The sequence below is a fragment of the Quercus suber genome, unplaced genomic scaffold (genome assembly GCF_002906115.3).
Source record: "Quercus suber isolate HL8 unplaced genomic scaffold, Cork oak 2.0 scaffold_782, whole genome shotgun sequence".
Lineage (NCBI taxonomy): Eukaryota > Viridiplantae > Streptophyta > Magnoliopsida > Fagales > Fagaceae > Quercus > Quercus suber.
The window spans coordinates 294,613-306,549 of record NW_027070218.1 but is presented as its reverse complement, the minus strand read 5'-3'; the positions used below and the strand labels follow the sequence as shown (position 1 = coordinate 306,549).

Below are 11,937 nucleotides of genomic sequence, written 5' to 3'. Positions count from 1 at the left end.
TGAACCTCGACCCTTGCCCCCCACATTCCACAAGTATTTATACTTGTGGAGTGATTACTGCACCAAGGGTGTGCAGTGGTATCTCTCTCTACCTTGAGTTGGGTGCGTTTAGGGTACTGCATTTTATTATTATTATTATTATTATTTTTAATGTGTGTATAAAATATAGATTATTTTATTGTGATGAATTGTTAAATAATTAATAGAATGTATAGTATGTTGTCAAAGCGATGAGGGAAAATTATAATAAACCCACTTGTGATTAGGCATGTTTTCCCCTTACCTACCCGAGGTTCAAAACAAGAATTAAAAAAAAAAAAAAAGAACATAAAAACACAAAGGAAAAAGATCAAATAGGGGATTTTGTAAAGAAACAAGGTATGTGTCAAAACTAAATGGATAGGTAGATCTCAATTTTTTTTTATAAGCTTCAATATATATATATATATATATATATTATGGAGAGGAACATACAAATTAAATGAAACATTAAAGGGAGTGGCAGATCATTAAAGCCAAAATTGAAGGAATATTACAAATTAAAGCTAATGTTAAAAGAGCAGTTGGTGAAGGACTGAGCTAGATATAGGATGTTGCTAATGATTGTGTTGATCGACCATGTTTGATATTCTCTCTCTCTCTCTCTCTCTCTCTCTCTCTCTCTCTCTCTCTCTCTCTCTCTCTCTCTCTCTCTCATGGTGGTGTTGAGGAGGCCAATCGGCCACCAAAGCGAAAACCCAACAATACTTAGATCAACCACCATAGTATTTGCAAGGAATCCATACCGAAGGTCTAGATTGGACTGTGATGCCTTTGTTGGGTTTGTTATTATTATTATTATTATTATTATTATTAATATTAGCTTTTAGGTTGTGGGTTTGATTTGATTTTGGCTTGCTAGTGGTGGTTGATTTGACTTTGGTGGTATTGTGGCTTGTGATGGTTGTGGATTGTGGGTGTCTTGTGGTGGTGGTGGTGGTTTCTAATGGTGGTTGTGGTGGCTATGGGTGGACGAGAGAGAGAGAGAGAGAGAGAGAGAGAGAGAGAGAGAGATGAGATTTGTGGTGTGGATGATTTTGTTTTGATTTTTTTTTTGGGCTTATGTTCAAGATTTGTGGTGCGGTTGAATGTGTTATGAGAAATTGCTTGTATTTTGGATGAAACATCTTATCTCCTTTCCTCTTCAATTTTTTTAATAATACCACATTTTGATCTTGCTTCTTTTTGTTATTACGTGTGTGTGGGTTTTTTTTTCTTTTCTTGTTTTGGGAGAAGAGAGACATAAAGCAAAGACATATTTACTATTGTTTTTAATGGAAGTGGGTTACAAGAGAAAAACAAAGTTAATCTCAAATGGGCAAAATATCAAGTTTTGAACTATAGCTAGATAAGTTTAAAATGGGCCAAACCAGTTGTGATTTTATTGTAATTTGCTCAAATGATAGTGTAAAATAGATAAAATGGCTTTTTGGTTATGCAAATGTTTTTTTTTTTTTGGGCATTTTTGGATGAGAATACTCTTATCCTAGCAACATGCAAAAATATCAATAGTATTAGAGCATCAGATGTAGAGTTTTTTTTTTTTTTTTAATTATTTTTTTAAAGCAATTGGTGTCACAGTAAAATGGAAAATAGCTAAAAACAATATTTAGTGTCTGTTTGGAAACAACTTATTTAGTTAAAACTGAATTTTTTTTAAAATAAAAGTACTACAGATAAAGCTAAAAACTAATTGAAATAGTACAGTAAAATCTATAAATAGTACTAAAAAGTGCATGAAACCATAAATAGTAGCAAAAATAAGTTAAATAGTAGAAAAAATAAGCTAAATAGTAAAAAAAGCTGGCTTGTTAAGCCAATGCCAAACACAAACTTAGTGTTTATTTAGGAACAACTAATTTAGTAAAAATTGAAAACTTTTTGCTCAAAATACTATAAATAAAATTAAAAATAAGTTAAAATAATACAGTAAAATTCATAAATAATATTAAAAAGTATATGAGACTCGTAAATAGCAATAAATATAAGTTAAATAGTTCCGGTGAATGTCAAACACAACCTTATAGTGCCGGATGGGAATGCTAAAATAAAGGAAAAAAGAAAAATGAAAAAAGAAAAAGAAGTCAAAGTTGTTCAGTTGTCAATTATTAGCAATTGACTGACATGTACACGGCAAGATTTAATTGGTTATACGAACATACTTGACTATCCTTACCGGAGAGGAAGTCCAAGGCCAAACCAAACCGATTAATAAATATTTAGTGAAAGATACATGCATTGTCAAAAAAACTCAAAGGAGTCATCTTTAATCCTAGTCATCAACTCATCATCATCAGCTCTTATCTACAGCACAAAGGCAAAGAGCACTGGAAAACTTTTTGTTGGGTTTTTCGATTTTTCCTCTCTTAATTCAATCTTGTGTAAGCTCTTCTCAACTTTATATCTCAACCATTATTTCTTGTTTTTTTTTTTTTTTTTTGGTTGGTAATATATATTTTTGTTTTCTTCAATACCTGGAAATAGAAATTGAAGAGAATACCATCAAAGGGTCAGAAGGTATATTAGGCTTAGATGTTTTTGGGTTTTCTCTTGCACCAACCTATCTTTTCTCAGAAATCAAACATGGGTTTTTGATATTGGTTGCAAAATTTTGTTGCTTTCTTGATTTTCACATAAGATTTTCTGGGGTTCTTCTGGATTCGATTTAATTATCATATTTGTTATTCAATAAATGGTTTTTTTTTGTTTCTTTTTTTCCAGTACATTCAAGAAGAATGACTAGAAGCATGTTCAAGCAAGAGCATGACTTTGGTATGGATAAAAGCTTTTGTGTTTGTGTTCAAATGCCTTGGTCTATCTTATGTTATTTATTAAACCAAGTTAATCAATTATAGTTCTTTTTTATACTGGTGAGCTCAATTTCATTATTTTATGATGTCTGTCTCTGCAGAGAAGAGGCGTGCAGAGGCTGCTAGAATTAGGGAGAAATACCCAGATAGAATTCCAGTGAGATTTATTATTATTATTTTTTAAAATTTAATTTCTAAGTTCACTGTTGTGATTATATTGCTATTTGTTAATGTCTGCATGTCTTCTTTTATAGGTTAAACTTATGTGTTGGCTTTTATAATAAGTAATGCAATTCTTATTTATATAAAAAAAAAGAGTCATCCAAGTACATTGGGAGGGGACCATAGAATCAATCACACAAATTACATGAATCTATCACATCAATAACAGACCCTAAAGACAGACTATGCAAATTTGACATCCAATCCAACAAAGTTCTAAAGAAAATTAATTTGAGATCAGGCATACTTCTTTTTGTGTCCTTGAAACACTCCCTCCATATATTCCATCAATATGAGGCCTATCTGGTTGATAGTATTTTTTACTACAACTAATTTGCATGCCTCACTTTTTTTGTATGTTTCTTTTTATAGTTTTGTTTGGGGGTTGGGGGTTAGTGAGTTTTCATACATGGAGGAGCTCTGCATAGTGTTGAATTTGTTTTGCATTTTTTTTTCCTCAACAAGGGAAGTTCTACAAGATATATTGTAAGAAATAAACAGCCATAATTCAACTTTATGTACATGAGTTTCCCCCCTTTTCAATTAAAAAGATTACTTATAGAAAAAGATACATGATAGAAATTAGTGGCTATATCTGCTTGAAACTCCTGCGATGGTTAATGGCTTGTTGAACTAATTTTTGTTCAGCATGAATGCTGCAAATTTCACCTGCCATTCTGACCTCAAAATGCTACCTGGTTCAGCTTAGCTGGCTTCGATATACTGATGAATTGTGGATAGTGTCTAAGTTAGGTATTTACCTCCACTGTGGTTTTGGGTGTAGGATTAAAATTATGGTCTTCAGTCCTATAATGATTGGAATGGGAGGGCAATTCATGAATGCTTTTTATTTTATACCTAATGAAAGCGAAACTTATTCTAGTCTCAAGATTTTTTTTATAAAATTTTTAAGATGAAGTTAGCTAAGTAAAAAGTAAACTCATAGGAAAATGATTACTTATGACAATATGGATTCCATACAAATGACTTACTGGTTGATAGAAGTCTCTATCTTATGAAGAGTTCCAAAACCTAGGTATTAGCACATAGGTTGGCTAGAATCAACACCAGACTATTCAGAAAATTAAACAGAAATCTTATTAATGAAGCAAAACTGTAAACTTGTCCCATTTGGGTACAATAGCGTGGTTATATAGACAACCAGGATATAACCCTAATACCAATTGACTTAGGAAAACGCAATTTTTGAAATACAAAAGTAGCCTTGACTCTAGGAAATTAAATAAAATACTAATAGCCTAATTAACTAATAAGGCCAACCTTCTAGCATTCTTCTAGCATTCTTCTAGCATTTGGAATTTAGCTCCTTTGTGCCTTATGTGGAGTATCTGGAGGGAGCGAATTGGAGAACTTTTGAGGATATGGACAAATCCAATAATCAGTTGCTCGCTTTCTTTAGTGGTTCTCTTTTTGATTGGTCTAGGGCTTGGGGAATCACCTCTAGTGACTCTCTCCCTTTGTTCCTTAATTCTCTGCTTAGTACTTAGTTCTTATGTTGGCTTTTGTTTGTTTTGTTGTCTTTTCTTGTTGTTTGTTTCCTTCTCTGTAATCCTTGCTCTACCTTTTGTTTTCATGAGGTAGCTCTTTGAATATACATCTTCTTACTTATCAAAAAAAAAAAAAAAAAACTAATAAGGCCAACCAAAACAGGCTGCTTCCTTTTAATTAATAGTAGGCCATGCCACCTGCGAGAACTTCATTTCGCTAAATTAACATCTAATGGACAAATAAAAAAAATAAAATTGACTTCTAAAATTAAACAAAAATAAGTTAATTTTTTTTTTCTTTGCACTTCCCACATCAGTTATGCAATCCTATTTTGTGCTTTCTTTATTGGAGAAGGGAAATGGAGCATTTTATTGTTGTTGCTGCAGTATTTTTGTACTGTCAATGACCCTATATTTGAAATTATTGGGGGATAAGATTATATATCTGGTGTCAGCTAAACTTTGTGCTGTCTTGAAATAGGATTTTAACATATTATCACAGAAAAACTCCTGCAATGTTCCCCTTAATCCCTAAATTGTTTTACAAAGAAAAACTCAGTCTTTGCAGCCTCCCAGGAATGTCTGTAGTCAGTGTAGAGCATTATTAGGAATTTATTATTGATGTAATGTGGGTTTTTCTACACCATAAAGTGTCTTACGGAATTGATGTCACTCATTTAATGATGATTTTCATACTTAAAATCAGATCCAATTACTAAGCATCAGATTCCTGTAATCTAGTACATAATACAGTTGTTCTGTGCTGACCAATTTCATAATTGTAAAGAAATGCAACTGTTGACAACTTCCTTTGTAGCATTGATTTATTTTGCTAAAGAGTGATTAGATAGTACTTATACTAATTTTGTTATAGGTTAGTGCAATAGTTTCTAATTTATTCTTGATAAAGTGAATTTGAGACTCAGGGTTTCCAAATTGTGGTCTGATTTATATTTTCCTTTGTGCTTCTAAAGGTGATTGTGGAGAAGGCTGAGAGAAGTGATATTCCCAACATTGACAAAAAAAAGTGAGTTCCAGTTCCATATAACTAAGCCCTTGTCCCTCTGGTTTCCCTTCAGCTTTTAATTTTTTGTATTCTCTATTTATTAGGATGATTAGCATTTAGCGACAGTGAGAAACAAGTTTCCTTTAATTCTAGCATCTGTGTGCATGTGCATAGGGTATGCATGTGCAAGTGTGTGCATGTAGGAATGCATGAATGTATGCACACTTGTGTGTGGGGTAAACAGTGAGAGTCAAAAGAAAATTATAGCGTAGTGGTCTTAGTTAGCTTTTTGATGTCTCATTTTTATTTTTATTTATTTTTTGGGATTGGTAAGTTATACATGCACCCATTTGGTCTTGAACCCACTACCTTACACTCCACTAGGAATTTATAAGGGGAGAAGGTGCCAGTTTAGCTATAGCTCATTGTTGATGTGTCTTTGTTTTCTTGGGGAGTACTTGGTTTATCTCTGTTTGAAGGCCAACCATAGGACTCGAATGGGTAAGAAATAGGGACACACTGCTACCTAAAAGACCATGTTATTATGCTCAAGTGTTTGCTTGAAAGTGAAGATAGCTTTAATGTATCAATGATGCCAATGAGTTCTCAATCTTAAATGGCACCTTCTCTCCTTGAAAGAGTAAGATTTAGGGTGAGGTCTTGGGATCAAGACTCACCAGGTGTGTGTGTGAACCCATACTAGAAATTTCTATTAATGATAATTGTGAAATTACAGATACCTTGTCCCCGCTGATCTGACGGTGGGTCAATTTGTCTATGTAATTCGAAAGAGGATTAAACTGAGTGCAGAAAAGGCAATCTTTATATTTGTGGACAATGTGCTCCCACCAACAGGTAACTGCTATAAAATTTTATGAGTTTTATGCGTATGTGTGGGTGATGCTAGGGTTTAATTTCCTTTCTATTGCACATTTGTTCACGGTATACATTGTTATTCCTCATCAGATTAAAACTGAATTGAAAAGATCTTGAAGATACTTTTCAAATAGATAATTAGTTTCTACTAATAATGATTGGAAGTGGTATAAATTCAAATGTATAACTATTCAAAATGAGAGATACTAATTGTATATAAACATCTGCAGGAGCCATAATGTCTGCCATTTATGATGATAAGAAGGATGGCGATGGATTTCTCTATGTTACATATAGTGGAGAAAACACATTTGGGTGACAAATTACATAGCCCCCAATCCTCTGTAATTGGTCTCATATGGTTGATATCTTTGTCGTTACTCAGTTCCGCTCTTGCATTGCCTAGAACAATACTGGTGTCATGCCCAACCTAGTCTGTGTTTACGTGTACAGTTGTATTTTGTATATAACATTTCAACAAACCATATGATGCCTTGACATTGATATGTAATATGTCCCTTCCAGTTTATGTGCTCTCTTTGGTGATGTACAATGGAGCAAGACATTAAAGGGCTTCTTTGGCAGTCTCGGGCAAAATTGCTCGTGAAATATATATTGAAATCAAACTGAGTGCACTCACCTTTATCTTCTTCTTTTCTTGATAAGCAACTTGTTGGAATTCAATGTCATTAGGTGCTTTAAGTTTATAATTTGGGACTTCATTAGCATAATTAAGGAAATAATAATGGGAAAAGTTTAGTTAGGAATTATTGTGGGAGGGACACTTGGTGTCCAAGTCAAGATGGCAAGTTGCACTTTTATGAGTGTGGCTTCTGTCCAGTGTCCCGTGACATTGGACCTGCTGTGATAATGACACGTTCATTTTTGGACACGTGTCCATTTTCAGACACGTGTTATGATCGCAGTGAGTCTAGTGAAAAATAGCATTGCTTGCTATCTAATAAATGTTCTAAAAATTAATGATTTGTCGATCTACAAGTATACATTATTTTTTTATTTTCCCCAAATTTACCATCTTTTTTCACTAACCTTGAAGTTCTCACTTACCTTAAAAACAAAAAAGTTCTCACTTTCTTTTATGTCTAGGCTCACCTTCACTTCCATGCCTCTACCTTCTCCACCACCAGTGAATGAGTGAGTTATATCTGAGATTGACATAGTCGAGTATTAATGATGCAAGTTCAAAGAGATTACATGTTAGGTTGAGTAGAATGGGAATCTGGGACATGTGATTCACGTTCACACTGGCTTATATCGACTGCATTCTCATTTATCTAGTTGGCTTATTTTTCAAAAACCAATGACTGCTTGGATGTTATGGCTACTGACACAGGAAAATTTCCCTTCAATTTCGCAAGGGAAATTGCATTGGAGTACCTTAATCAGGAAAATGCTCGAGCTATTGGAAGGAAAAGTTAGGAAGTTTATGACAGTTTGTGATTCTATTATATGTTACTTGTAGTTCTTATTTGGATTAGCACACGTTATGAAGCTGCCATTATTTAGGCAAGCTTGTGAATTAGCTTTTGCTGAGCGCAAGGCTGTAGGAAATGATTGCATATTAGAACACGAAGTATATTGGTCTCTTCCTCTTTTTTGCTTCCTTAATGCCCACCTCGATCGAATACTTTGTTGAATTCTGACTTGCACAATCTCAATTTCTAATTGCTTTCGGACATGTTGAAAAATTCGATCAAACTTGGAATATCAAACAAAATAAACCACAAGAACTTTCTACTGCTAGTGGCCATGACCATTGTAAGGACACGAAAATCTGGCGGCCCAAACTCGCTAAGAATAGTGAAATTGGTGCTGTCCAGCTAGGTCAAAACCAATAGATATTTGTAAAGAGAGTGGGGTAAAACAAGTTGGGCTTAGCCCGAGGATTCAAACAGAGAGGGAATGAATGAAAATCAAAGATTAAGGGTACTTTTGGTACACTGAATGGAAATTACGACTGGAATTGTAATTTTTATTACTAGTAATAAAGTGTGTTGTAATGTAATAACTAAATATATTCATTAATTTGGTTGTGAGTTATAATATTAGAATGAAACTTAATATTTATTTTAGAAAATATCTTACTTATACAATTATATCTCTTTAAAAATTGTTATTTTTAAATTTAAAAGAGATATGTGTTATTTTTTATGATTTTTTATTTTTATAATTGTTAGATATATATAGAAAGTTTATTTATTTGGAAATATATTAAGTTTTGAAATTATTGTACTTACTAAGGAATAACTAATACCACCTTTTAAAGAGAAATTGTTATTCCTCATTTTGAAGAATAGTTATTCATAAAGAATGATTATTCCTTGTGATAAAAATACAACCAAACTAAAGAATAACTAAACCATAGGAATAATTATTACATTACAACGCCTATTACAGTCTACCAAACATGCTCTAAGTATATAGATGGTTTTTTACATCACCCGAGGATGATGTTCTTGCACAAGGATGTACACTACTCTCGCTCTCTCTCACTGTTCTTGTTCTAATCTTTTTTTCCTAATTTTTTCTGGGGCCCATTCATTTGGAAGTCCTCTTTCTTTATATACTCCTAAACTTATTGCATCCTAGCCTTCCATCTACAATCCTCCCAACTCTCCTTAGGACACCTGTCCCTGTAAACTTCTATTGAAGGTGGTAGAAGGAGTTGCTTAGCTGTGAATTCTACTATTCAGGTCACTTTCTCATCAATATAGCTGATAAACCTGTTACCAGTTATTTAATGCGGAGGCAGTAGGTGAGCTTTCACTGGAAGCTTCCTTCACCTACCTTGACTCTCTCTTTGAACATCGTCCTCTCCATTCGGACTTCTACGAAGTATTTTGTCTCTTCTCCTCCTATCCTCGGGCGAATCCCCTCCTCGGGCTTGGAATGCTTTTATAATGATAGTCACAGCTTATTGTATCCTTCCTCGATCCTTGGGTCCCCACAATAGCCCTCTAAAACCTTACTATTAGCCCTGAGATAAAAAGTAAGGTTTTAGTTGTGCAACCCTAATTGGTACGTGCCAAACACGTTCCTATGTGGTAACGTCTCTTGTATCCATGATCTTGTATTTATTGTGTCAGGCGGCTGCTTGTCCCCCCACATTCTACAGTGCAATAATGATCCCACGATCCTCATTTACCCATATTTATAAGCGGGAATTTTACCTTTCATTTTTCACCCCTATATAAGGAGAGGTTGAGGCTGATTTTGCTCCATTTATTCACTTTGCAACTTTTTCATTGAAGCAGCAGTCCAAGGAGAGATTCTTCTATTGCTTGTAGGTGTGTATGGATTCATTTACTTTCATACGTAGATTCTTTGTTACCAACACCATAAATTTCCATGGGTAGATTTGCTAGGTTAGTGGATATCCTCGAAGGCATGGCCGCCTTTAGGGCTTAATATAGGATCCCTAACAGTGTTAAACTCCAACACTATGAGTTAGGTGAATGGCTGGTCATGAATAGACCCCCTGACTCAGTAGTGATTTCAATGATCGCCTTCATAAAAGGCGGAATGGAAATTCCTATGGGTAGGGTTACTAGAGACTTCCTTATGAATTATAGGTTGATTTCCACACAATGCTCCCCCAACGTCTTTAGGGTCCTCGGTAGCGTAGATATGATAAGCCGTAAGATGGGGACCAGCCTCATATTGCATGATGTGAACTGGGTATACAACTATCAAAAAGGGAAGGAAACCAACTACTATATCAAATATAAGGTCCCAGTCGTTAGGTTAATTTCTTGTAAGTCTGAGTCAAACAAGGGCATGGATGAGGAATTTCTCATCGTCTCGGGAGATTGGCATGATGGATTACACTGTCCCACCTAAGATGGGGAACTAGGTAGGGTTCCCATAGACATGAGATACGCGTATGATTTTCATATTCAAATAAAGAAAACTTTTATAAGGATTTTTTCTAATCTATGACTTATGTTTGCATGTTTATTGGCAAACAAACATCACACCACCACGAACAAGAGCTTAGTGAATTTTCCTGCGCTAAACCGCATCCTCAGGTCAGAAATTTTTCTTCATAAAGACGGTTAGCTTCGGGCAGAGCACGTGATCCTTGGTTTTAATCCCATCTCCAAATGTTTTCAAAGTCCTAAACACATAATCAGAGCTAAGGATTCAATGCTAGCTTTAATTGATGTAGCAGTTCCTGGCTTCCTAACAACTCCTCCATTTGGAACTCAAGACGCCCAACTTCCAGCCTTGCTCGTAACCAAACTACTTTACTCCCAAGAGCAGCCCATACCTTCGGACGATGAAACCAAGAAGCACACTCCTAAACCCACTTAGGAGGTCACAGGCAAAGACTTTGAGGTCTTTTACCAGCAAGAGGATCTCGAAGACCTTCTTGCCTCCTCCCATCGCTGTCTACTACCTGCCCAGGTTAATATCGACCAAGAAGAAGCTGATATCCCCAAAGGAATGGTGCTAGAGGAGAAGACCTCAGACCTATTGGCATTACTCATAGCCTAAGCTGGGGGTGCTTCCCTAGCCATTCTAGTGGTGCCTCGACCACCAACTCCTGCCCCCATGTGTGCGTCCTCGAGTGATGCCTTTGACTAAAAATGAAAAAGACGCCAAGGGGGCAAGGGGTCTAAAGGTGCTGAGGAGGGAGAAATCACATGCCCATCGCAGCAGCCCCCAGTCAAGGAGCCTCGAATGACCAGAGCTCAACAAAAAGATAGCGCTCCCTCTAGGACCTCTAAAAGCTCTGAAAGGGAACAACACCCAAAGGCCTCCGTATGGAAGCCTTTGTTTGTGTTGAGCTCGGGGGATCCCGTCATAAATGATGCCCCCCTTAGGGATCCCTAAAAGGGCAGGTTGGGCATTCTTTTTGAATGCCTAGAAAAGACTCTTTTCCTTGTCGAAGATATGCATAAGCTGCAATCTTTGCAGAAGCGTGAGGTCTTTATTTCCCTTAAGAGAGACCTTGCCAAGGTATATACTTAACCTTTTACTTTTATAAATTTATATGAAACATGTATAGGTACTCACACCTAATGATTTTACAGTCTGTGCAAGCGGCCTTTATGGCTGAAGAGTGGGTGGACCACGCATTGGGCTAGGCCCGGAAGCTGAGGGCAAGTTGGATTTAGTTGAGAAGGCCCATGCTGACTTCGAGAAGAAGCTCAAAGACCTCCTATTCCACTTAGCAGAGGTGAAAATTCACGCAAAAACACTGAGTTTGCCTTGGCTGGCTTTGAGAAACAGGCTGAAGAGGCTAGGGCTGCTTAGAAGAAGGTCGGAACTCATCTGGCCTTGGCCATTGTAAAGACTAAGTAGCAACAGAAACAGCCGGAGGCTAAGGACGCTGAAATGGCTAAGGCAGGGTAGGCTGCCTATGATGTAGGCATGACTAAAACTACCTAGAGTTTGACAGCCCAGCTCCGGGATGTTGCTTGGGCCTTCTGCATCGAGGTTTAGGGTGAGG

The 11,937-nt window shown here is 35.9% G+C and overlaps 1 protein-coding gene across 2 annotated transcripts; it reads left to right on the top strand.

Annotated features, from left to right (window-relative positions):
• Positions 1-2,250: 2,250 nt before the first annotated feature.
• On the top strand, positions 2,251-7,110 carry LOC112017764 (autophagy-related protein 8f-like). Of its 2 annotated transcripts, XM_065767184.1 has the most exons (7): positions 2,307-2,420; positions 2,524-2,556; positions 2,761-2,811; positions 2,951-3,006; positions 5,554-5,606; positions 6,322-6,440; positions 6,692-7,110. In XM_065767184.1, the coding sequence occupies exons 3-7, from the start codon at positions 2,775-2,777 to the stop codon at positions 6,778-6,780; spliced, it is 354 nt and encodes a 117-aa protein (XP_065623256.1). In that variant the 5' UTR covers positions 2,307-2,420; positions 2,524-2,556; positions 2,761-2,774; the 3' UTR covers positions 6,781-7,110. The 2 variants fall into 2 exon arrangements, with proteins under 2 accessions (XP_065623255.1, XP_065623256.1); XM_065767183.1 differs by lacking the exon at positions 2,524-2,556 and having other exon boundaries at positions 2,251-2,420.
• The last annotated feature ends 4,827 nt before the right edge of the window (positions 7,111-11,937 follow it).